Source organism: Canis lupus, chromosome 26 (assembly GCF_011100685.1).
Source record: "Canis lupus familiaris isolate Mischka breed German Shepherd chromosome 26, alternate assembly UU_Cfam_GSD_1.0, whole genome shotgun sequence".
In the NCBI taxonomy this organism is placed as follows: domain Eukaryota; kingdom Metazoa; phylum Chordata; class Mammalia; order Carnivora; family Canidae; genus Canis; species Canis lupus.
Window position 1 is genome coordinate 1,900,772 of NC_049247.1, and position 26,799 is coordinate 1,927,570.

General features: G+C 52.7%; 1 protein-coding gene across 12 annotated transcripts in view; it reads left to right on the forward strand.

The window, feature by feature from the left end:
* The window catches only part of RIMBP2 (RIMS binding protein 2), a 226,623-nt gene that overhangs the window by 194,706 nt on the left and 5,118 nt on the right, over positions 1-26,799 (forward strand). For 5 of the 12 annotated variants that reach the window (XM_038574720.1, XM_038574722.1, XM_038574721.1 and 2 more), the window contains 10 exons: positions 2,892-3,043; positions 4,212-4,673; positions 6,433-6,576; positions 9,405-9,563; positions 11,911-12,597; positions 14,126-14,243; positions 18,285-18,469; positions 19,028-19,196; positions 23,407-23,507; positions 24,655-24,726. In XM_038574720.1, coding sequence (XP_038430648.1) covers positions 2,892-3,043; positions 4,212-4,673; positions 6,433-6,576; positions 9,405-9,563; positions 11,911-12,597; positions 14,126-14,243; positions 18,285-18,469; positions 19,028-19,196; positions 23,407-23,507; positions 24,655-24,726 — 2,249 coding nt within the window. The remainder of the gene's footprint in view (positions 1-2,891; positions 3,044-4,211; positions 4,674-6,432; positions 6,577-9,404; positions 9,564-11,910; positions 12,598-14,125; positions 14,244-18,284; positions 18,470-19,027; positions 19,197-23,406; positions 23,508-24,654; positions 24,727-26,799) is intronic. The other 7 variants (XM_038574725.1, XM_038574723.1, XM_038574726.1 and 4 more) reach the window with 2 other exon arrangements.

The following is a 26,799-nucleotide window of genomic DNA, read 5'->3' on the forward strand; positions in this document are numbered from 1 at the left end:
TGCCCAGGAATGATTTAGGAGTCACTGAATAGTTTGAGGGGAATGGGCACACAGAGGTTAGGGATCCTCTTGCATTGGATCTTCACTCTTTGGGATTTCTCTCAATTTCTATCATCTCTGCCATCACTGAATGCTGACTTTTAATTCCACAATCCAGCAAGACCACCACTTTCTGCTTGGACTATATCTCTCATAGAAGTGAGCTGGGCAGTGTTGTAGAGAGAATAAAAAGGAATCTGGTTAAGTGTGGGTTTTGCTATGTGTTTCCCTTCTTTCTAGGCACTGATCACATGGTGTCCACATCCTCTCTACCCACTACTGTAGGATGAATCACACTGGACATGTTCATGGGAGGCTTTTTGAAATAGTTCTAGGTGCTTGTTTCCACCACAAGGTGTGGCTGCTTTTCTCATTGCTGGGTATTCTTCCTAAGCCAAGGAGAAAGACCTGGCTTTGACAAGAACCACTGATCACTTTCATCTTCTGAATGCTACCAGGTCATGAGGATGGTGGTGAGGCAATTAGGGGAAGTGGTACCCCACAGTGTCTCCAAGAGCCCTGGCAGGAATTCAGCTTTGAGTGGATGAGTGCCTCCGTGATCAATCCCATATTTGGCAGACTGAATCCATCACAATGACCAGTCACAGGGAAGGAGACAGACAGCCCTCAAGGTTGATGAAGTCAGCAGTGCTTAGGAAGGAACAGTCACCCTCAGAGACAGAAAACAGACTCATCATCACTAAATCCTGAGTCTGGTCAGACATATCCAACTATCAACAGCCTCCAAAACAAGTGATCCCCACCAAAAGGATTGTTCCCTTTAGAAAGGTCTTCCACTTCTGATATAGAGGCTGGAGATGTCAAGATCTTGTATGGGAGGGTGTCCAGTGCCTTTGGAGTCAAGTTGAAACAAATAATAACAATAGTTAGCATAGAAAGGCCACTTACTCTGAGCCTGTCCACTGCTATAAGCACTTCACCTACACATCAATTCATTTATCTCACAGCTTGTTGGCATTGGCTGTATGGATGATTGGATGTATGTTCAAAACCATGATTTCTCAGGAGCTTGTTCATGATTCAATCTGATGCAGATATTGCTGATGGGCAGCCCTCTTCTGATGGTGATTTGGGGACCCAGGCATGCTGGTATCATGTTTTCACCATTTCCAGTATGTGACTCGTGAGGCTATCCACAGGGGCATCTCCTTCCCAGACAACCAGAGGGGGAGGACCATATAAGTTCACCTGGGGAGACTTTGGTGGGCTAGCCTGGACATGGCACCCACCACTTCTGCCCACGTTCCTTCATAAGTCAGCCACAGGGCCATGTCTTACCAAAAGGGAAGTTTGGAAACTGAGCACAGCTGTCTGAGCAGGAGTAAAATAATAATATGATGACGATGTGTGACTGAGTAAATAGCAGTTGTTGCCACCAGGCGCTATATTATCTATTTCATAGATAAGGTAACTAAATAAAAGACAGTCATCCAAGGTCCTATGTCAGTAATTGGCAGATCTGAGACCTGAACCTGGGCAGGCAGGCTCCAGTGTCTACTTTCCTATCTATGTTCCGTCCTGCCTCCGACTTTTTCACATTTCTTGGATGACACAACTGGCTGTCTTGGTTCTAAGGCAAAGGCCTTGTATCTAGTAGTAGCCAAGTCTGTGCTGAGTGGGTGAGTGGATGGGGGAATTGTGAATGAAAGGACATCTGCTCTTTGAGTCAAGATTCTAAACATGCCTTTCTTTGGCAATATGTCACGTTTAAATTAACCATCCAGGTAGAATTTCACTTCTGAACCAGGTTGTGAAGGAATTTTGAAGAACTTTATTACAGCGTGTTATTAAGAGTGGAGTCGTATCTGCCTTTGCAAATGGGCTGCAGGGATGCGTGGGTGTGAATCCTGCTTCCAACACTGAATAGCTGAGTGACTTCCCTTGAACCTGAATTTCCTCACGTGCAAAGTGGGGGTGCACTGGAATCACAGGTGTGGTGAGCATCATGCGGTGTGAAGGACACAGGAAGAGAGGAATGTGTGGCATGGAGTGAGTCTTCAGTACACGGCTGGCATCCTCCTACCCAGAAGTGCACACCTTGGGAGAACTGTAGCAAGGTCTTGGAGTACGCAGGGCCCAGAGCTTTCCTCCTGGACGTTATGCATCCATTCCCTTCCAAATGAAATGCCATGTACATTTGAACAGGAAGATGTGGGAGGTTTGCACCAGACTTTGAGGGAAGGAAGCCACACAGGGCGACAGGCAGCATGACCGGGGCCTTGGCCACTGGCTCCCTGCTGCTTGAACATGCTGCTCAGCACCTAGTCAGCACATTGGGTGTGGCCACTGCACAGCAGGAAGCATTAGCTGGGGTGACTGGAAAGTCTGTGTGGAGCTGGATTCTCAGGCTCAGATGCTGTTCTCACACCCATCTCTTGCTCCTCAGCTCTGTCCCCTCCCACAGAGTGGGAAGATGGGTGATATGTGGCCCACGCCTACCTTCTCTCAAGTCCACAAACAGAGAGAGGAAGGAAGAGAGGAGGCAGCAAGGAGGGGAGAAGGGAGGGAGGGATCTCTGTCCTCTGCCAAATGCTGGGCTCTCTTAGTGCAGCTGAGCCAATCCCGTGGCCTGGCTAAGTATGTCCATGCCAGGAACAGGGCGCAGGTGGTCGCAGAGGGCAGACGGAGGCCCAGGTGAGCAGCAGTGCCTCGGGACATGCCAGGGGCTGTTGCCCTGCTGCCACTCCGCCCACCCACCCCGTGCTCTCCCCTCCTGCCCTGGCCACAGGACTCAGAGTGCTCCTTCCAGGTGAGAGCCCTGAGCATCGCACCACCAACTGCTCACTGGCTAGAGGGCTGGGCCCTGAAAGCTCTGCCTTCTGTGCCCCCAGGCCCTCCGGCGCCCCCACAGGACGTCACCGTCCACCCTGGGGCCACCCCAGCCACCATCCAGGTCTCCTGGAAGCCGCCGGCCCTGACGACTGCCGGGCTGTCCAACGGGGCCAATGTGTCTGGCTATGGCGTGTATGCAAAAGGGCAGAGGGTGAGTTCTGGTTGGGGGGTTGCACGGGGACCGCCGGAACCTGGAGCGGTGAACACAGGGGAGGGGCATGCCCCCAAGATCAACCAGCCCTTCCTGAAGAGCACCTGCAGCTTCTCCCAGGCCCTCCTCCCTCCCAGAACACTGACAGCCCCCTTCTCCCCTGTGGCTCCTTCTTTCCAGAATTCTCTCTGCCAACCTCCCACGCCCTGGGCGGTTCCTGTTCTTCTCCCCTTGGTACTGAAAACTCACCTCTTGACCCCACCAAATCAGGGCCCCCTCAATGGATGATGGGCTCATAAACTCCACCAACTGTTGTTGAAAAGATGGCACCTCAGCCAAAGTGGAGGGGGACACATGCGCATCAACACACAGCTGGCCCGGCTCCCAGAAGCAGTGTGTCCTTAATTCCGCTGTAGGGACCCCATATCAGCCCAACCTCGTCCCAGTGCATGACAGGGACATGGACACAGACAAGGCTGCCTGGGGGAGGCTGGAAGGAGCTTCTGTGCATTCTCTATTCCCCTCCTGTTCCCACCAAGGAGCCAGGGGTGACACATCAGATGCAAGTGCCTATCTGAGCTATTCCTACCTGGTCCTTGGGAGCTGCCACCTGCAGGGGTGTTCTCCTTCTGCTCCCCTCCCCCCCAGAACCCCCCTCTGCTCCCCCTTCTCCAGGACTCCCCTCTGTTTCCCCTCCTCCTCCAGGTCTCCCTTCAGCTCCCCTCCTCCTCCAGGACTCCCTTCAGCTCCCCTCCTCCCCACTGCTCCCCCTCTGTGGGGAAGCCCACAGGCAGGCTATGCCTGTACAGATGAGGTGCTGTCCTCGCTCTATGGCAGCAGGAAGTCCATTTGGTTCCCCTCCCAGCTTTGGCAGTTTACACCTGGTTTCTGATCCTCTGAGGCCTCATGTCTGTATCTGAATGGGTCTGGACTGGGAAGGGAAGGCATGGCCCTTGTTGGTGCCTGGGAACCTCCAACAACTGCACATGTTGGGTCTTCGAAAGCCCCTAGCCTGCTCCTCCCTCCGAGGCTCCTTCCATCTGCAGGCCGGGCGTGGTTGGGCTGGGCATGGATAGGGCCCCAGTGTCCAGGCACGACGGGCTGTCAGGTACAGGGGGAGAAGCTGCGGGGAGGTGGGCTTCCTGTGACGGGCATTCTCTGTGTGCAGGTGGCCGAGGTCATCTCCCCCATGGCAGACAGCATAGCTGTGGAGGTCGTGCGGCTGCGAAGCCTGGAAGCCAAGGGCGTGACCGTGCGGACCCTCTCTGCACAGGGCGAGTCCACGGACTCCACCACCGCTGCCATTCCCCCTGACCTCCTGGTGCCTCCAACCCCCCACCCGAGAACTGCTCCCACACCGAAGCCCTTAGCAAGTGTCGGAGCCCTCGAAACCAAAGATGAACACCTGGGTCCCCATATCACAGTGGACGAGGCCTGGGAGCAGGGTCGGGCTCCAGCCCCGGTCCACGGGCACATGCTGGAGCCGCCCAGCCTGCAGGGCTCAGGCCCGGGGAGGCGCTCCCCCTCGCCCAGTCGGATCCTCCCGCAGCCGCAGGGCACCCCGGTTTCCACCTCGGTTGCCAAGGCTATGGCCCGGGAAGCTGCGCAGAGAGTGGCCGAGAGCAGCAGGGTAAGGCTGGGCTTGTCGCTGCTTCCATGTCATCTGGAAGGCAACCTGTCCCTCATCCATCGGCCCCAGTGAGGCTGCAGAGGGGGCTGCGCAATGCTGGTGCCCAGGGGCTGCCTGGCCTGGGAGAGAGGGATGCCCATGCCATGCAGCCTCCGTTTCCCCGCAGATTGCTTTCTTGGCCAGATCCTGATGGAATCAAAATGTTTTCAGTATGTGACTCTGGACGTGTACTTGGAGAAAATGCTTCTCTACCAGTCTGGCTTAGATCAGAAAACAGGCAGTGAGCAGCCTGCTACCTAGGCTCTGGTCTGTGTTGAGGGTCTGAGCGGTGCCTTCTGGAAGTCAGCTCAGAGACCCTCTCCCTGAACGAGGCTCACATCTTAGTTCTGCATGCTTCAGAGCTATAGCTGTGTGTGTGTGTGTGTGCAAGCATGCATGTGTGTGTGTACACACGCTCACAGACATGTTTGCAGACACAGAGACCTACTTATGTGCACATATAGACAGATGTGTATATACACGTGCATCTACATATATCCCTACATGCAGACATGCATATATATAAATATACTCACATGTCTGTTACTGGAAACTGTCCAGGCCGTGGGGACGGGGAGCATTTGGATTATGGTGGGGCCGTATTCCAGACAAGATATGCAATGAGACGTGACAGTTAAGAAACACCTATGAAGTGTGTCCCCCATCCAGGCCTTGGAGAGTAGAATCTGGAACTGGACTAGACCATGTGCCCTACCACCACCACCTGGGACAAAGTTCCCATCTTTTCCTCAGGTGTACTGGTCTGCCGGGGCACCCAGCATGTCTGCTGGTCTCTCCAGGTTGGTGACCCCTGGCACCGCCCTCTCTGACATCCATGCTGATGCTGGAGGACCCCCACTTCCTGGAGGTCCCATGGGCCGGGTTGGCCTGACTCTGGGGTGGGGACCGGGCCAGGGAACCTCAGGAAGGGCACAGACCCTAAAGGTCAGAGCTAGGTGATACAGGCCATATACAGGACACCCAGGAGGGATGTGAGGTGCAATGATAGCTTTCAGGGCCTCCTGAAACACTGGGAATCCAGGTTTTTCTGTGAATTCTCCCATTTGGTTCAGGATTGGCTTCAAATACCTAAAAAACAACTTAACACTAATTTGTGACTTCTGATGAGGGAAGTGCTTCCAAGTATGCACACTTATTGTGGGCTGACCACCTTTGTGTCATCTTCACAAAGCAGAAGCCTGACTCTGAATGTTGGGTGTATGGAAGCTCTGTGGGCAGGCGGGGCCTGGCAGTGGACCGTGGCCCTCCACTCTTTGGGATGGCAGCCACATATCCTGCAGCCCTGAGACCCCCAGGCAGGGTCCCCAAGGACAGGCTGGAGCCAGTCTCTGGGGCTGCCAACTCCCCTGCCAGGTCACCTTTCAAAAGCATGGAGAGAAAGCAAACCTCTGAGTCTCATTTTTCAAGAAAATTAGTTGATCAGGTCAAGAGCTGGGCAAAGGAGACAGATGGAGAGAGAACTTTCTGCTGGTATCCCTAGGTCACCTCCAGCAGAGGCAGGAAATGGTTCTGGTCAGGGGCAGGGGGCAGTGCATCAGAGGCCAGCGCTGGGCTATCCAACACGGGTCCCTGCCCGCAGTAGCTCCCAGGAGGGTGGGGGGCTGGGCGAAGGAGAGGCTGAACCCAGAAGATTCGGGGACCTGGAGGCCTCCTCCCCCTCCCAGCCCCTCCTGACAGCTTCTTTCCTTCTCCTTCCAAGCTAGAGAAAAGGAGCATCTTCCTGGAGAGGGGCAGTGGGCAGTACATGAACTCAGATGAGGAGGACAGCTATGACTCCCCGGACATCAAGAGGAGAGGTGCCTCGGTGGACGACTTTCTGAAAGGCTCAGAACTTGGCAAGCAGGTGAGTGTGGGAGCGGGGTCCCTGTGGGCCTCCCCAGCCACAGTGCCCTGTGCAGGGTCTGGAGCCAGAACCACTGAGGCCCTTGGAGAAGTTTGTGTTTAACAACGCCTGTGCATGTGTCACCTCACTTGGGACAGTTCCAGAAGTCTAAATGGGAACCTTTCACCTCCCCGGCTGCCCTGTGCTGACACCTGGCCATTAGGGTGTTCTGTGGGCCAGGTAAACCTACAGATGATCATCTGGTCAACTTAGAACCCACCATTTGTTCATCTACTTTTATGAATCAGACAAATGTTTGCTGAGCATCTGCCATGTGTGAGGTACCATGGGAGAACCTGAAATGAGAGGGTCCACATCCTACACCCAGAGCATGAAATGTCAGTGCTTCTCCTTCCAGACCAGACCCTTCCGAGCAGATGTGTCCCGCCTTGTGTTTTGTCTCCAAATTTTGATCATGTGCTCTAATAGAAGCATCCTTGATTGGACAAGAGATGGAAAGGGCTAGAGATTCGGGGGTGTCAGGGAATGAAGACACTGCAGGGACCAGGTCACCTGAAACCAGCAGCACACATGAGGCAGGGCAGTGTCATGGCCTCAGGGATGTTGGACTCACACACGAGGGGTCACATCCTGGCCCTGCTGCTGCTAGCTATAGCTCTGCAGGCAGGTTACCCAGGCTCTCAACCAGCAGGTTCTTTGTATGCAAGATTAAATAATTCTACTTGCCTTAATTTTAACAAAAGACACAGAATGCCCAACTATAATGACGAAGGTGATGAAGACATTTCCCCACCCCGAGATACAAGAAGCCTCAGGTAGGAAGTTGTCAGGCTGATTCAGCTAGCCAGTTGTGTCTGGGTTCTCACTTCTGAATTTTCCGCACTTTTGATATTTCCCTCTTTGCTACAAAGTGGCTGCTGAAGCTTCAGTAATCACATCCTTATGTGACAGCACCCCAAGAAGGAAGGAAGGGACAGATAAAAAAAGAGGAGGCTTTCTTTTCAGGTACTTTGCTCTTAACTGGAAGAAAAGTATTTTCCAGAAGCTCCATCAGGTGTCCTGCTACTTCTCACTGGGCAAACTGGAATCATGTGCCCAGCACCAAGAGAGGAACAGGATTCCTACCAATAGCTTATGAGTGATGTATCTGGCCAGCAACAGACCCCTCCTTCCATCCCATGAGTTTATTCTGACATCATTGGGTTGGAATCAGATGAGACTCTATCCTTGTGGAGGGGAGTTTCCTGTACACCCGGGGGAGACTGAGTGAAAACCAGCCTGGTCTCTGTGTATTTAAAGCCATTTGTTGTATATCTTCTACTTGGCACCAAGTGAGAGAATTACAGCTGGAGTAGCTTCTACCCGGAGGCCACAGAGGCTCAGGCTGAGAACCTTCTGGGCCACTTCTCCCTGCTGAGGCTTGCAGAGCCTCCTGCCTCCTTCACAAGCCACGAACTTAACATGGCCAGAAGTGCATATTTGTCTTTATCTATGGTTGTAAATGAAAACCAGTGTATTCCTTTTTTTAAAATTTTTATTTATTTATTCGTGAGAGACTCGCATTCGCACACACAGACAGAAGCAGAGACACAGGCAGAGGGAGAAGCAGGCTCCCTGCAGGGAACCCAGTGTGGGACTCGATCCCAGGACCCTGGGATCACGCCCTGAGCCGAAGGTGGATGCTCAACTGCTGAGCCACCCAGGCGTCCAAAAACCAGAGTATTCTTAATAAATGTGTCATGGGCTGCTATGAAATGCATTTGTCCACCAGGAATGTAAAGAAACGTTAACACCATCTAGCAGAAATAGAACCTGTTCATAAATCTGAGCTTGTCAGGGTGTGCAGTTGTTGCAATGTTACTTATTTGGCCTTAAATACTCGAGATACTGAATGTGGGACACTCTGAGTGAGCGGGACGCCAAGCCTCAAGCCACCCCGAAGTCACGGTCCTGGCCAGGGCTGTCGGTATCTGTGTTCCCATGCACATTACCATGTGCACCCTTTATTCTCAAGGAGGCCTTTCCATTACATTGTTACTGCCTCCTGCACGCACAGGCTCCATCAGGCGTCCCTGACCGAGATGGGCCCAGAGTGAGCCTGGGCAGTGCGGGGTGCCCACCTCCTGCCCGGATGGGGCTGTTCTCCAGACAGCCTAGGGTGCGTGTGTGTTAGACTATATGGTACTTTAAAAAATCTTACATGTCTGTATATGGTGCACATACATGCACTTTCCCACCAGCCGCTGCTCTCCATTGCACATGTATCATGTGCCCGAGTACTGCTGCCACCAGAGCCTATAAGGGTCTCTCCCTGGTCCTGCTGACTCGGAGCTAGCAGACCTGGGCAGGCCATCTCTGCCCTCCTGGTTCCCTGAGCCTGACAGATGGGGACGTCCAGGCCTTCCTCTCCATGACAGGAGCAACTCACACATGCACACACGCACACATGAACAGGCATATGCATGCACTCAGCACACACATACACCCGCATGCACGCACACATGCACGCACATGCATACACACATGCATATGAATGCACACACATACATATGCACATATGCACACCCACACACATAAGCACGCACACATACGCATGCACACACCTACACACATATGCACGCATACATGCACTCACGCACATGCACACATACATACACATGCACACACACATATGCACACATGCGGATGCACACACACATGCATACACACATGCGCACACACATGAGTGTGGGGCTCGCAAGCAAACAGAGCAGGGGAAGGTTGCAAGGAGAGCCTGGGTGGCCCTGACTCTGTGGGGCTCCATAGTGTCCCCTTATCTTGGCCACCAGCCTCACTGCTGCCATGGAGACGAATACCACACGGAGAGCAGCCGGGGCTCTGACCTCTCTGACATCATGGAGGAGGACGAGGAAGAGCTCTACTCTGAGATGCAGCTGGAGGACGGGGGCAGGAGGAGGCCCAGTGGCACATCCCACAACGCCCTCAAGGTCAGTGGCCCTTGGTCACCGGCTTCCTCTGCGCGGCCTGGAGCTCCCGTCCCCTGCCTCTTTGCTGGGGCTGCAGTGGCTCCAACAGGCCTTGTTCTACTGGGGGAAGCCCATGGGTTGCAATCGGCTTCTTCCTCATGGTTGAGTTTGTGTTCAGGAATTTCTCCAACCTCCTGACCTGCACTTGGCCCAAAAGTCTGGGAGGAGGGGTTTGGGAGAGTCTGTCTGAACCCTCAGGGTGCCCAGCTCAGTACCAGGAATCTACGGGGAAGGAACAAATCAGGGAAGCCCCTGCCCTGCCCCAGCCTCAAGTGCTAATTGCAGAGCCAGCAGCTGGAGAGTAGGCCTTGGAGCAGACGGGGGGCCTGGGGACCAGCCGCCCAGCCAGGGGGTTTGCACGTCCCATGCAAGGAAGAAGTTGTGGTGGTAGGTGCTTCAGGGGGCACGGAAGCCAGAGGATTGCAGGGCGCCAGGGGCAACCCACACAGGCCCCTTCCCAGATACCGCCCCCCAGGGCCTACCATCCTCCACTCCCACCCCCAGTGTGGCCACCACTAGTGGGCGTGATGGGGGTCACCTTCACGGAACCTGGGCATGAAGCCTCCAAGGAGCCAAGGAGGAGGCTTGCCCTCGTGTGCATGCCCAGCACTGGGCGAGCAGTGTGGCCGCGGTCCTCCAGTTGTCCCCACCCTGGGGGGAGAGAGACAGCTGCTAGGACCCTTGTGGGCTTTGCAACTAGAAAAGCCATGGAGAGCAAAATCCCAGTGAGATTAAGCACCCGACCGTGGACTTTCTCTAGAACAAAGGGGCATATGTTTTGAATAGTGGATAGAAGGTAACAGCTCTGGCTCCCAATTCACTGCCTACTTGTGTAGATAAGACTTAGATGCTCGCCCAGCAAAGGCCCCTGGCAGGGCCTTAGAGTTATTCTGTCGCTAAAGAACATGCTGGAGTCCTGTGCAAATCCCACATGGTGGCAGCTCCTGCCACTCCTGGTGGCTCCTCCTTGGCTTCCCATCAGCTCCCAAGGCATCACTGGCCAGCAGAACTCATCCTTGAGGGAGGCAAGCCCAGGCCTCCCCCCGACTCTCCCATGCTTTGCCCCAGAACCCAGCTGCCTGCATGTGTTCACAGATAGGCTGGGCGAAGCCTGTATCTGTTTTTTCCATGATACTTCTCCTTTTGTTGGAGAAAGCTCCAGGGAGGGCACTTCCTGCAAATAGTTAAGCAAAGAAGCAAAAGTTTGCCTTCTGTCCCAGGGAGAGGCCCAGAGAGCAATGAGTTTTGTATAAAACCCCCTGGCCAGGTGCTGCTGTGCCAGCTGGGGTGGCCTCCTGGGGGAGGCCGCCTGGGAGCTGACAGCGGGCAGAGTGGCTGCTGATGGCTGCAGGTTCACCTGGCCTTGCCTGTACGCTATTTCTTTTTTTTCTAAATTCTGACGTTTTACAGGCTGATCTGGACTTCTGAGTTCTTTAGAAAGTCCGACATTTTGGGGATCTGACATTGCTGGGCTCAGCTTTCTGCTCATGACAATTCCCTGCAGCTGAGCCAGCTTCCACCTACCCTGGGAGCCCCCAGATTAGACCCCTTCCTCATGCTCACAAGCACACGGTGGGTGTCAGGTTAGCAAAGGGGAGGGTTTGGGTCAGCAGCCAGGGAGCCCTGCCAGGCCTTACCACCAGCACTGAGCTCCAGCCCCTGCGCCCGTCCGCTCAGGTGAATGCACCAGGGTCGCCAGCTTGCAGAGCCCCAAGCGGGACCCCAGGAGGAAGGACCTTGTCTGGTGAGGCAGCCCAGGTGTGCATCCTGCTCAGTGGGCGTGGAGGATGGGCTCGGGGATGCCCCAGTGGAGAGGACCTCTGCAGGGCCGGTGGGCACAGAGTGACCAGGCACTTCCTGGTGTGGGGCGGCTCCGCATTCATCCACCAGCAAAGCGAGGGAGGCAGGGAAGGAGGCCTGGGCAGTCATGGGCACAGCCCCGTGGGCCCCACCTCTGCCGCCAGGACCCCCTCGAGGCAGCCAGTGGGTGCAGCCTCCTCAGGGTGCAGGCCTCCGAGGCTGTGCCCCCTGCTGCCCCCTGCCCCTGCCTCTCCTCTGCTCAGAGCACCACCTGCTCCAGGTGACCGTGACCACGGTGTGCCCCCCGACACCACCCCCTCCCCCGCCGAGGCACCATCTCTTTAACTTTGTGTTCTCATTTCAGAGCCGGGTCAGAGCATGCCTTTTGCCCCACGAGTACACACATGCTTGCTGCCCCTCATCGCCTCTGAGACTAATTGTGTCTATTTTCTTTCCTTACCCCCGTGTCACTTTGGTCACACCCATGTTAACACACCACCCCCTTAAGGAGTGCTTTCAGAGTAGCCCCACTGAAGGAGCCTTCCTGGAGCCGCCTGAGCACCCCCAGCTGACCCACCACAGTAAGAGGCTGTTCAGTATCCCCGAAGTAGCCGAGGAGGGAGAGCACCTGGAGCTCTTGCACAGACAGGGCTTAGGGTACTCGGCCAGGGCCAGGGCCCGGGCCTGCAGTGGGGATGAGGCCCCGCAGGCCTCTTGGCTCCCAGCCAAAGCCAGGGGCCCTGGGGGCGGCCCCCCTGCCAAGGACGTCGTCCTGGAAGACAGAGGCTGTCGGTTGGGCCGCGTGGCCAGCAGGAGCCCCGACAGTGGCCTGGACTGTGGCAGTGAGGAGGAGGAGCTGCGTTTTAGCTTCAGAAGCACGGCCAAGTGCAGCCCAGGCCCTGGGCACTGTCCCTGTAGAAGCCTGAGGCCTCTGCTGGCCCGGCGGCGGACGCTGACCCGGCAAAGCAGCATCGAGGAGGACTTTGGGGAGCAAGTGGACCCCAACGACGTCATCAGGAGCGATGACACCCACCTGAGCCCAGAGAGATCCACCCCCAGGAAGTATGGCTGGGAGGAACCCCTGGGTCACCACGGCTCGCGGGATATCTGGAAGAAAAGCATAAAAATGCCCGACAGTAGGGCCACTGCCCCAGAGGCACCTCCCTGGGTTGCAGAAGGCCCTGTGGTGTGTGAAGTAAACTTCCTTCTCACATCTGCTTGCCAAACCAATCCATGTTCATTCTTTTACCTGATTTATTTCTGTTGGTGTCCATCCCTGGGGAGCCGCTCTGCTGGCTTGTCTGTCATTTCCATGCATTTTGATTTAAGTCCCATTGCTTCCCAATCTTTGCCCATGCTGACGACCCCTTTACTTTGCTTTAGAATACTGACCCCCTCCTCACCCCCAGAATCAGCGACAATTATGGCTGCTTCAATTAAAGGACAACTGAATCTAAATTTTAATTAAGGGTTAGCTGAACTATGATGATCCGAAAGTTTGGCAACATGTATTTTTTAAACGAACCCCAGGGGACTTGTCACCACTGACACCGTTGAGGATACTTTCTTATTGTGGTTATAGTTTTTGGCTGGCGATGTGTTTTGGTCTTCATCTGTAACTGGAAAAAACAAAGGAGCAATTATTGAAGAGATCCATTTTTACGTATTGTTTTCAAAGTGTTTTTTTTTTTTTTTTAAAGCTCTTCCTCCTTCCAGGGGACAGTTTTCAGAATTAATTTTTCATCATCAGCTCTAGACACATCCTCCTGCCTTGTGTTCCAGGCTTATTAGCAGGTTGTCAGGAGTAGGGGTTCATTCAAGGCTTCATTCATGTTTATATTGTGTCCCCTTTCCAGAACATTTGCCCCTGTCATGCTGAACTTTTCCATGAAAACACAGGTGAGCCGCCACCAGGCACCAGGCCTTGGGTCTGAGCCCTGCGGTCGTGGTCTGTCCACACCAGGGCGCCGATCTGGAATCCACTGAGTCACCTGCCACCTGCAGCCCACACCCCGCCCCACCACCTAATTACTGGGACTCCCTGACCACCTTTCATTCCCTGTGTCCCTGAGAACTTTCTGACTCAACTACTTACCAGTGAGCTGGACGTTTCGCTATGATTATCTCCTATGATTCTGACCTTTAGTGCAAGTTAGAAGCAAACCATCCGAGTCAGCCCTGAAAATTGATTGGCGTCTTCAGATTAGGGCCACGATGTTGCCGTGAGTTTCCACGCTGATAACCCACAGAACCCTCTGTCTTTGAGTTTTACTGACCTCACACCCAACTTTGTCTAAGCGGGATGTTTGGAAGTGCAGTCGCCCCTCCGGGGGCGCGGCAGGGGGCAGGCTGGCCCGAGGCTAGCTAAGGGCCGTGTGTGGTCAGAGGTGCCGCAGCTGTGACGAGCTGAGTTTGACCCGCTCCCACTTGGGTTCCAAGTGTTTGGCTTTGGCAGCAGGGGCCACAGAGAACAATGCCTCCCAAGAGTCCCTTCTTGCCCTCACTCCTATCCGTGTGTCAAAAAGCAACTCTGGCGTAGAGGACAGGGTGCCTGGGGCAAGCAGCTTTCTTCTCTTCCGGGTTATTCAGCTAACCTTTCAGTTAAAAGCTAAGTTTAGTTGCCTTTAGAGCTTCTGCTTCTAAGTTGAATTGATTTGGCTAACTTAATTCTCTTGTTCCCCAAGGCTGGTGAGACTTACCACTCTGTTGTGTTTTGTCTTTAGATTTTAGGAAACCCAGTGTCTGCAGGACGGGCTGACAGGGCGGATCACGTGGGCCGGAGGTTCTCCCCTGGCAGTGCTGGTCCTCAGAGGTCCCGGCCAATGATGGTCCCATCCATCGGTTAGTGGGCCTCCTGACTGACACCTTTCTCTTTCTTCCAACCACAGAGCACATGGCTGCTCAGTCTTTGATCTGAGCATGTTTAGAAACTCATTAGGAGTAGCATTTCCACCATGTACAGAAAATTCTCCGTTATTTATGGCAAAAAGAAAGCAGAAAGAGCTTAAGACAAAATAAAATGTTCTCTAATATCATATTGGCTTTTTATGTCAATCTTCTCAAGTGACATGAGGCCAAGTGACATGAGACCTAGAAGAATTGCAGTGTGCTGCCTCTCCACGTCCCAGCTTGTCCTCTCATGAGATGCTCGTGGTCAAAGGAGCAGGAGTGGCAGCTAAACTCCAAACATTTATATAAGCCCGAGTAACGGAGAGTTCTCTACGTGCATAAAATGCTTGGGCAGCCAGGGCTCAAAGTGACAGGAGACACTACAAGGCCTGATGTCCTCGGGAGCACAGGCCGCCCTCCTCCACGTGGTTGCCTCCTTGCCCGTGTGCCCTCCTCTGGCACCCTGCCCACTCCTTCCCTTCCTTTTTGGAATTGAGCCAGTCTTGCTGAAAGCTGTCATTTTAGTCACCATAACCGACCCAGTGGGGAAGCTTGGATGGGAAGACTTCTACTGTTGGATCCACCAGAACAAATTGTGGCAAAAAAAAAATTCCAAAAAGTATTTGCAAAAGGTGATGGAACTTGGTAATCAGCCCAAACTGGCCTTTTATGAAAACGCCCACACACTAGATGACAAACCAGGGAGTGCAGTGCAGGGAATAGGCGCACAAGGCCCGGTGATCCAGGGCTCTGGGGGCGGGGGCAGCAGAGGGGCTCCCAGAGCCTGCACACAGGGCTCTAGTTGGAGACGCACAGCTGACATTCAGGGGCCGGTCTGCCTCCTTTCACATCAGCTAAAAAGAAAGACAGATGTGATGACGTAAAACAGAGCCTCTAAAATGTCCTTTTTCCAGATTTTTCTTCCTTGTAGTGTCCAGACAACAGGGACAAAAAAGTTTCCTTTTCCAACTTTATGGTTTTAGAATGTTTTTATCTATCAGTAAAAATGTCATTGAATGTTAAAGATCCTTAAAAAAAAAAAAAAAAGAGCCTTTTTAGTTAACTGGAAACCAACCAAACATGTACAGTCCAGCCTGGCAAGTGCTGGTCTCTATGGTTCTAGATCACCTGGCAGAGTGACAGCTGGCTTCGGTGCCCTAACCCATGCCACAGCTCTCTCATGTGCATGTCATCTGTGTGTCACCCCCTGTAACAGTCACCGAGCCTGCAAAGGGTGTCCTGGCATCCAGGGTGCATAGCCTGCGGGGACTGGCCATCTGTAGAGCTGAGGTGAGGCAGGGCTGGGGCCCCTGAACTGGATTTCAGAGTCTTCACTGGATTGTCACCATCAGGTGTGAAGATGCAACAGGGCCCATTGCATGAATGGCTGCTGTTCACATGGTTGAAGCATTAATGTCGAGGGCAATGGGGCATGGTGTCCTCTGTGGGGGTCTGCAGGGCCTCCATCCCCAATCTCTAAGGACAGGGAGGGACTCTCTGCAGAAGGGACTAATGACTGCTGCAGACAGCCAGGTGGGCGAGGAGAGGTCCAGTCCCCTGACCCTCAGCCCCAGGAGTCTCTGACAGCCTTCTGATTGGGGGTGTCTTACGGTAGAGATTTCAAAAAGGCTGCACACATGTTTTCATCTTAATAAATCACTAGTTAAATTAGCAGAGAGTAATGCTAACGTTTTAACCAAAAAAAAAAAAAAAAAGTCCCTTTTAATGTAACTCAAGAAATCCATGATGGTTTGGTTTAATTGTATGTCCTTATCATGTAGCATCACAATAAACCACATAAAAGCAAGACTAATATCAAATGCTTTGATTCATACACACACAGAGAGTATATAGCTCCGATGTTGTAAATTCTTGATCTGACAAATCAGTGTGAGGAGGATCTCAGGACCCTGATCTGTGACTTGCGGGAGGATTTAATCGGGTGTGGTTTCTTGCTTCATCATGGTTGGTCTTTGCATTTATCTGTGTGCCCTTAGGGCACCTGTCTGCAAGGTGCCCCACTTGAGAGGACCCCATTCTGACCAGGGGACTGTGACCTATCCAGGGTCTCCTGTTCCCTCTGCTGTTCTGGTGACTGAGCTCACAGAACGAGGATACATGGCATGTTCTGGGTGCCCAGGGAGCACAGATTAAAAAGGAATAAATACATGAAGCTTGGCACTTTAGAATGCAGACCCACATGGGTTTCCCTGTGAGGAGGAAATGAAATGCCAGATTCCCTTTTTCTCGTAGAGATGACAGTGGACGTTAACAGTGAAGGGGTCAGTCTGGGTCAGGTGGTGAGGGGCCTGTCCCTCCTGTATACCTGATGCTTATTCTCGCAGTACCAGTGGACTTGGGAGCACTGATTGTGCCTGTGGCATGCAGGCCTTCCTTCCTGCCCAACAGACCCCCCGACCCAGCCATAGTGACCCCAGTGCCAGGCCACTTCCACCTCAGGGCAGAGGGGATGAGTGTCCACGCCAGGTCAGACCAGAGCTGGAGGTAAGTCCCTCCTCAGTCTGGCTTCCCAGCTCCCCCCTAGTGCCTGGAGAAGCCAGGCCCCACAGACACAGTCCATGGAGGCCACTCTTCTCTTCCTGTGGAGGTCTGGGTTTCATAAAGCAGCCATGCACCCTCTCCAGAAGAAGAGGTAGCAGAGCCACCTCCTACTCACACCAATTTACACACATCCACACTCCCCCCCCCAAACCAGAAAGGGTTCATGGGGCAGGGTGGGTCCCACCACCACTCCCGATACCATTGCCCAGAGACTCTGGCCGGACCCTTTGCTGGGACCCAGCCTCGGAGACTGTCCCTGGTCTGCATGCTTCTTGCAGCACAGATGCTGCTTGGGTGAAGACAGGGTTTTCTGTATCAGGGTCCCTGAGCTCAGGCCAGCTGCCAAGGGTGTGCACTCCCGTGCAGACAGCTTCGAGGACCACGGCTGTCATTGTGGGCCAACCTTTTGGAGCTGACCCAGCTCCCGGCCCCTCATGCTGTCTGCCCTCGGAGATGGGTCAAGAACCCACTGGGTGGGAGCCTCTCCCCTTCCTGGCCCGTCTCCATGGCACTGCTAGTCTGTGCTGCCATGGGCGCGAACTCAGGAGAGATGGCCCCGCTCTCATGTGTGGATGCTTTTCTCTGCCTCAGTGCTGCTCGTGGGCGTACGGAGGTAACCAGGTGCTTGGCGTATTTTCACACCATTTAATTGTGGTAACAATGAAAACCAGAGGAAGAGTGTGAGATCTTTCCATTGAGTCTAAACAAGATCAGAACTTCATGAGCCAGTGAAGGAACAAAGCTTGTTCCTGGCAGAAGACAAAGTACTGAATTTCTAGATTGTCTGGGCATCCTGAAAAAGACCCCGAATTTAAATAATGCCAACAGTCCACTGCATTTTAAAAATCAACCTTTCTTATAGTTAAAGTGCTTTTTATTTTTTGACTTTTTTCCCTGTGATGTCCTCCCGTCCGGACCCCTGTGCTCCGTCTGGGTGCTGGTCACCGCAAACCTGGCTGTGCTGAACCGGTCCCAGGGGGACAGGACAGCATTGTCTGCCAGCAGATTCCCTCCCCTGCTTGCTGCAGTGACATATATTATGATATCTAATCTAAGGTGGAGTTTTATGAAGAATGCATTTGTTGCTTCTTAAGTATTTAGGGATCAGTGAGTAACTCAGAGAAGTACCCCAAACTTGGACTGATGTGCGAATGCCTTTTGGTCACCAGAGGGGCTGTCCCACCTGCTGTGCTCAGCAGCAGACAGCCTGTCCTGCGCTCAATGCCACAATAGCTACCTGCTTTTCAAGCCCGTCTGTGATGATCTGCATATTAAGCACAAACTTATTTTAAAAGACAGAAGTTACAGTGCCCCCACCATCCCTGTCTTGTAAACCATATTTCATGTAACAGCACAGGTCTCTAAGTCCAGTGGAAGGCATGGCCGGCAGGAATCACCTAGCACTCTGCCTTTGTCTCCACATGCTCCCAGATGAATACAGTGAGCGGGACCACCTTTCTCCAGACTTCTACGAAGAGTCAGAAACAGACCCTGGTGCCGAAGAGCTCCCAGCCCGGATCTTCGTGGCGCTTTTTGATTATGACCCTCTCACCATGTCCCCAAATCCAGATGCTGCAGAAGAAGAGCTTCCTTTTAAGGAAGGACAGATCATCAAGGTGGGGGCCCGGCTGGGGGCCACCAAAGGAGGGGGGGTGCTGTCACCATACTGTAGTTCCTTAGTTCGTCCCAATGGCAGGCTTTTTCTGTTGCATTAAATATTCAGCCTTCTGACCAGCAGGGAGGAGGGACCCTGTGAGTCTGAATTAGGAATAGGAGAGAGAGCCTGGTGCTCAGTCTCACGGAGAAAGCCATTCACTATGGATGGAAACATCGATAGGCAGAGTCTCAAAGTCCTGTCTTGGGGTGGGGTCTCATCGCTCACACACTCACTGTGTGAGTTCAACACACACATCTGGCAAAGTGAAGCCAAGGCCTTGACTTGTGCTCCCCACTGACTGATGGGAGACCAGTGGGTTGTCCAAAGCCTGGGGCAGAAGCTGGCTTTCAGAGGTGTAGTCTCACGGGTGGAGGGTAGGTGTGCACATCCGCAGGGCAGGTGTAGGTGATGACGGTGTTCTTCCAGCATATTCTGACAACATTCCGCTCCACGCCAGCACAGCTGATGTGCTTGTGACCAGCACTCATGCTGCCTTGGCCTTTCGCATGGGCTCCAGGTCTATGGTGACAAAGATGCGGATGGCTTCTACCGTGGGGAGACCTGTGCCCGACTCGGCCTTATTCCTTGTAACATGGTCTCAGAAATCCAAGCCGACGATGAGGAGATGATGGACCAGCTTCTGAGACAAGGCTTCCTTCCTCTGAACACGCCTGTGGAGAAAATAGGTAAGAGACAGCCTCCTGCTCACGCCTGCACTTGCTGGTGGGGCTGCTCCTGCCTCCCTAGCACCCTGAGGCCACACCACCAGCTGGGAGCAGGAGGTGGTGTGGACAGGGTCCAGTCTGTGCCTTTTAAACGAATCAAGGGAATCTGAAAATTAACCCACTCTGCAAACCAGCTTGCAATAGTCCTGCATGCTTTATGGACATATATGCACTAAATATTTATGACTTTCCAATGGAAGATGAAGTACAGCCTTGCTTACTGAAAGTCTCCCCAATCTAGAAAATACTTTGTGGTGTTTTTGAATGTTCTGAAATTTATACGTTTATAATGTGACCCCCGTGGTGATGGTCAGGAAGCGAGGCCACCGGGAAAGCTGAGGTCATGACTGTGCAGCCCTCAGAGTGGCATTAATGTCCTTATAAAAGAGGCCCCAGGGGCATGCCTCGCCTCTTCTACCCTGTGAGGACACGGCAAGGCGACCTCAGCAGAGCCCGAAGCTTCCGGAGCCTCGGGCTCGGATTCCAGCCCTCAGAGCCATGAGCCGCGAGCGCCCGCCGCGTTCTGGCAGCGCCAGGCCTGGATGCCGGGACGGGCTGAGCGCGTTGGCCCATCCGCAGGTGGGCTCAGAGCGGGATGAGGGGGCGCTGCGCTTTCCATTCTTCAGGTGGACGTTGCTGGTCCAAAAGGCAGAAAATATTTTCGCCCTTTAGCGTGGAGAGATGACAAACTCCTTCGTTTATCTTGACCCCATTTGCAAGCACGAGTGAGTACACAGCAAAACTGGTTTTGGTGAATTTAAACATTATATTTGTGATCTCTAAATTTTGCCCACAGGCAGGGAAAATCTACTCGTCACAAAAGCGTTTGCTTTCTCTAAATAGCTGGAGGCAGAAAGATACATTTTGTGTCATTTATGTTTTAGGTTTTATGCTTCAAAACATTAGGTTAGCTTAGTTCTAAATTGGATTTCAGAGACAAAATTCAATGGGTCAAAGAATATGTGTCATTTTAAGGATAATCACAAAATCAAATAAAGCGTTTCAACCTCTTTGGTATGAATGAACTCACAATCTGAAGTTCAGTAAAACCCACATCTGCTAGTTGTGGCTTCCTGTGAGTACACTGCCCGGATCCAGTCCACCAGACTGAAGCTCTGTGAGGCCTGTCCACCCCCGATTCCCTTCCTGACACCACTGTGATGGGTTCAGAGCAGGAACGGACTCTGAACACCGCAGACCCAGAAAGCCTACAAGCACTCCACTAGAAAACAGTAGCTTGATTCGTGTTACCAATTAGATTAAATGTCTGCTTTATTCTTTTTTTCTGAATGTGACTTTTGAGAGAACCTGACTGAGACTCCACAGGCCCTTCTAGCACTAGGAAGTATCATTGTCACTGCAGACTGAATGTGCTCCTCCCTCGGCAGCTGGGACAGGTGGGGTGGAGTGGAGGGGTGGTTAGGGCTGGTGGAGCAGGACCCTGTGTCTGCCTCATGGCCCTTTCCCGACATCACGTGTGGTGAGACAGGTAGAAAGTGGGTATGGACTGGAAAAGAAGACATTTAACTTTTTCTAGTCACAGATGACATGAAAATCTACTTAGAAAATCTCCAAGAATCTAGAACAGAAGTTTCTAGAACTAACAAGTGGCCTTAGCAAGGTCAACAGATACAAAAGCAATTGTTTTTCTAGATATTCAGCATGAAAAGTTTGAAATTGACATTTAAAAAGTAATACTCTTGCCAATGCAGTGATGTAACAAAGACACAGAACAGAAGGGCAGATGCACCAGGCTCTGTGTGGGCTAGACCAGGAGGGTTGAGGAAGGTCATCAGGATCCCTAAGTAAATAGACACGATGTCACCAGAGTTCAGGCGGGTGAAGACATCCAACATCCCCACACGGACCTGCAGCTGTGACCACCCCAGTCAATGTCTGTGCCGGGATCTGTGAATTGATATGCTGAACCAGACATGTGTGCAACAGCAAAGGAACTACAGTTGCCCAACGAGGTTTTTTTTTTTTTCAAGATTTTATTTATTTATTCATAGACACACACAGAGAGAGAGAGTCAGAGACACAGGCAGAGGGAGAAGCAGGCTCCATGCAGGGAGCCCGACACGGGACTCGATCCCGGGTCTCCAGGATCACACCCCAGGCTGCAGGTGGCGCCAAACCGCTGTGCCACCTGGGCTGCCCCCAACGAGGTTTTAAAAGAACAGTGGAAGAACTCATGTGAGTGGGTTTGAAGACTGAGCATGTAGGTGAGCTAATGAGGGTGAGGTGGTGTCAGTGACCCCAGAGGCACACAGGTCTGTGGAACAGGGTAAGTCCGGACACAGAGTGGTACGTGCACCGTCCACTTGGTTTTGACCAAGATTGGGGAAAGGACAGCCTTTTCCATAACGGGTGCTGGAATTGAGCCAAGAAAATGAAGCTCAGGCCATACTCCTGCCAAAATAAAAAAAAAAAAATGAACTCAAAATTGAACACAGTCTTAAGTGTAAAAACTAAGACCATGGAACTCCTAGGAAAAAACTTTGTGGTGATTAAGCAATGATTTCTGACATGACACTCAAACCATGACGCAAAAGAAAAGACTGGTGTCAGGCTTCAGTAATATTGAGCCATTCTAGGCTGAGAAACAGCACGAAGAGAAAGGCAAGAGGAACCACAGGCGGGCAGAGAGTATCTGCAAGTGACCCAGCTGGAGGGGAGTCATATTTAGAGATCACACAACTACTCAGCAAGAAAGCAAACCATTCATGCAAAGCGGGCCAGAGATCAGGGAGATCCTTTGCCACGGAAGATACAGGGATGGTGAACAAGCAGGTGGAGAGAGGCCAAGCATGATTGGGGAAACACAGGTAAAGCCACGACAAGGAGCCAGGATGCCCCAACTAGGATAGCCACACCCAGTGTGCACAGGGACGCGGAACTGGAGCTCCAGCCGCTGGAGGGGAACCTGCGCGGCACAGCCACTCTGCCCGACAGGTGGACGTGTCCTTCTATAGCCGGACACACATGCAGACAGTCCATCCACCCCTCCTGCGTCCTTGCCCTGGAGGAGGGGGGCTTTCGTGCACTCTGGCAGCTATGTGAGCCTTCCACTGGCTGGACTGAGGATCATGGATGCGGGGAGAACAGGCGTCTTGCCCCTGATAAGTGGATCCGTAACTGGTGCATCCACACAGGGTGCTCCTCACCAGTAAAAGTAGGACTGCTGACATGAAATCACACCAATGGATCTCAGGTGCGTTGCCAGATAAATGAAGCGAGTTTCTAAAAACTATGATTCCATCTACAGGATATTCTAGAAAAGGTGAAAGTATTGGGACGAACATAGGCCAGTGGTTATCCGGGCTGGAGGTGATGACAAGAACCGTACGGGAATTTCTGGGTGTGACGGAACTGTCCTATATCTTGATGACCAGATGGGCTCCCTGTCATTTACAGAAGCAGACTCTAAAGAGAATGTATTTCAATGACTGTTCATGCTCACAGCACTCCCTGGAGAATTAACAGCACTCAGAAGTACAGTAAGGGACCCCTAGAAGAACTTGGAATTATTTCAAGGAAACACATGTTCACAGGCCCTACAGAGGCATCCTCCTGTTTCTAAATTAAAACAGCGGTTCTTGAGCAGGAGCCAAGGTGTGGATCCCTGGACCTTCACGCACACACAGCCAGACATTGCACCTGCTAAGAGCCCCCAAAAGGGCACATAACTGATGCCTGTTGCTTTCAAAATACTTCTCTTTAATGGTCTTCATTTGTATGAATTCCAAAAACCAGTTCCAGGCACAAAGTGGCTGTGTTTGGAAGACATGCTCCAGCATCAGCTTTCTCTGGGAGAGACTGCTGTCCTGTGCTGCCCAGAGACTTTGGATCTGTTATTCCGGAGGATCGCCTACTTCATCTTAGTCTCCCTGTTGGATGGACACATTGGGGAAGGGAAACGTCCTTGCTATTGTAAGAGGGGGACAATGGGCCAGAGAAAATATGTGAGGACAAACAGCAGAAGGCAACGGGCCCCAGAGCTGGAGGCTTTGTTGGTGCGTGTGCCCCTGAGCACAAGACACCTGAGAGGCTGGTCATCTGGTCCTGCAGGCCAAGTATGCCCTGCCCTACTACCTTGGGGACGAGGGACAGGGGATGCCACTCCTTTTGAAATAACCACATGATGGCTTTCTTCTTGTGATGTAAACAGAGAGAAGCAGAAGAAGCAGCCGGCAGCCAAGGGTGACACGAAGGGTGGTGGCCCTGTATGATTACGACCCGAGAGAAAGCTCACCCAACATCGACGTGGAGGTACATGGCTGGTCCCTGGGCCTTTCCCTGCAGAGCTGCCGGGAGCCACGTGATTTGCTCTCCCACCTTCAACTTCTCTGAACGTGTCCATAGGGAGGGCGACCAGACCAGTAAATGGTAGGAGGAGATAGATAAGGGGCACAGCAGCTATGGACAAACCTCATCGCTGTGGCCCGGAGTCCTCGTACAGGATGCTATGGGAGGAGCAGTCTGTGATCCTCGTCCTCGTCCTCGGGGAATGGCTCTGTAGGGTTGTCTTGAAGGGAGAATTAATAGCCCACCTTGTCTGGACCCCGAGCGAAAGCAGTAGGGCCTCACACACGCACGTGGAAGCTGAGGGGGAGGCCTGGGCTCCTCTGCTCACATGGTCTGGGCTGGTGTGGCCCTTGACACCCTGGCAAGATGGGAGGGACTGGTCTCCAGGGCTAAGGGGCTAGGTTTTTAGCCTGTGCACCTGCTTCCTCAGATGACAAGCTGTGTCTGAGTCCATGACCCACAGTTTTCATTAGGCCCGACACGCTGCCAACTCATGGTTCAGATTCAGAGCTCACTCTCCAAGCATTTCTGTGCAGACCTGATTCCTCGGGGACACCTGGTGGCGTTGAGATGTCAGCTTCCTTCCCTCGTCTACATGGTCAGAGATAAACCCACATATCCTTTGTCTGTGTCTGCATCCTGCATTAGAGTCCATGTGCCTGTCTCTATGCTGGTGCCTGGCATGTCGCAGACACTTCATAGACAATTCATAATTGAGTAAAGGTTTTTGCACTCAGTGAAAGGTCCTTACACTGCAGAGGATGTTTCCCTGAAATCTTGGGTTTTTCATGTTAACTCTTTGACTAGTTTTAGAAGGGAACCACAGGGGTGAGGGGAACACAGCAGCAGTGCCAAGTTCTGGTGAGGATGGGGAGGTGGCGCTTTGCCTGGAGGCGGGCTGTACTCTGAGTGCATCTTCGTTCCCAAGATGCTGTGCGCAGAGGTGCTCGTCAGCTTCCTGCCCTTCCTCCCTGTTTGATTGAAAGAGCAGGTCGGTACCACCATAATAATAAAAAAAAAAAGTCAGTAGAGCATTCGTGAAGAACGCGTTGAAGGAAACCAGCAACTCTGTATGGGAAGGTGTTGTTAACTTGACCTGCTCTCTCCACAGGCAGAGCTCACGTTTTGCACGGGGGACATCATTACTGTTTTTGGTGAGATTGATGAAGATGGATTTTATTATGTAAGTTTTTGAAACATCAAAAAACACCGTTTGATTCATTTCGTATGTATATTTTTGCTTGTGTGTTCTTGCCCCTAAAATTACCTAAATGCTTCCTCTGGCTTTCAGAAAGGTCCCTGTCCCAGAGGTGATGATTCAGGAAGGTGGGGCTGTGAGCAGCTCTGTCCCTTCTTCTCTGACAAGGGCACTGCCCATGTCCATAAGCTTAAACCAAGTATACATATTCATATTCTCCTACTTAGAATTGTCTTCCATCCACACATGTACCAAACAATTTAACTTTCTGGTTATTTATAAGGTATACCTTTTCATACAGAAGAAGGAAGGAATGCAAATAAGCAAAGTTAACACCTAGTCCACACCAACAGAGTATAGGACTCCTTGCTGACCTTCCTCTGAGCTGGTGGCAGCCGGGCCAGGTGAGGAGCAAGGGTCCTGGCTCAGAGCCCAGGGTCCAGCGACCTCCTTCCTTTCCCAATATTTCCTGAGGAAAAGAGAGAAAGAATGTGGATGGGCTTCTCTTGGTGCTTCTGCACCTGGGGCCCCTGAGTGCCTCCATCCCAGGCCCGAGCCTGCAGGGCCATGAGGGAGCTGACTAGTGGGCCGATGGGGTGCCCACTGCAGGTGTGGCTTGAGACAGGGCTGCCATCCTGCACCAGGATCCCCATCTTCCCCATCCCCCTGCCATTTTAAAAAATCGCAACAGCTGGGAAAGTGTCAAGTCCCGGTAATACCTTACCGGTTTCCCTTTGAGTCCAATGAGTTCACAGCCTCAGATGTGCATGGAATCCAAGTTCCTGATTCTTGCAGGTCAGTGTTCAGTGCGGCTGCTCATGCTCTGTGCCCCATTTCTTTCTAGGTGAGACTGTAAAGGGTCTGCTAGTGGGCAGATGGCAGGCTTTCTGTCCTGTCACGGACTCGAGAGTGGGTGGGCGAGAGAGGTGGGAGCCCCCAAGGCTGAGGCACAGGCTATGGGCCGGTCCAGGTGATGCAGGAGAGCAGTTGGAGACGGCATGGGTGCCAGAGCTCGGGTGGTTTGTTGGGGTGAGTGTATTGTCCAAGAAGATGCCCAGATTCTGCCGTGGGTGTTAATAGGATGGCGTGTAGGAGGCCCAGAAGGATGGAGGGGAAACAGTAAACACCATGGGCATGTCCATCCCCCCTTCTGCCCAGTGAGCCCAGAGCCAGGGTCCATCTGGATGCCTGGAAGTGCAGGACTGTCCTAGGTCTGGGTGCTCACGGGCCTCATGATCTGAACGTGGTGCCACCGGGAATTTGAGGATGAGGCTGTGCGTTTTCACAGAACATGGTCCCCAGATGCAAGCCATCTATTCCATGTGGTGCCTGCCTGAAGGAGCAGACGTGGCTGATGCTGGAGGGGACTCTGGCTGAGGTCTGGGCTGTGTAGACATTGGAGTGTCTGCGTGTAGATGTGATTTGTGACCCTTGATGTGGGAGAAATCCTCGGGGGCCCTTGTATAGTAATGTAAGCAACGAAGACGTCCTAGAGAAAGTCTCTAAGGGACACCAAGAGAGAAAAATGAGCTCCTAGGGGAGGCTGAGGAAGGAGGATTAGAGTGGTCGCCAGAAAGGGGACAGAGGCCTCCAGGGTCGCAGCAAGGGCAGGTGGCCAGACTGGGCACGTGTGTACTGGGCTCAGGAGGGATTCTTGCTGGGAAGATGTGGGAGATACCCATACCCGGGGGTACCTCTCTTCTTTAATTTTTATCTTCAATTGTGGTAAAATACATACAATTTGCCGTCTTACTGGCTTCTAAATGCACGGTGCGTGGCGATGCACACACTCAGGCTGTCGGGCAGCCATCGTCACCATGTACCTCCAGGACTCTTTCCTTCTTGAAATCCTGAAGCTCCATCCTCATGAAACACTAGTTACCCTGCATCCCTGCCATCCTCCAGCACCGGCACCCCATCTCCTTGCCGTCCCCACGAATCTCCCTGCTCACAGGGCCTCACGGAAATGCAGCCACACACAGTGAGTTTTTTCACGCCTGCCTCACCTCACTGAGTGGAACATCGTGCAAGCCAGCATCTCCTTCCTTTTCAAAGCTG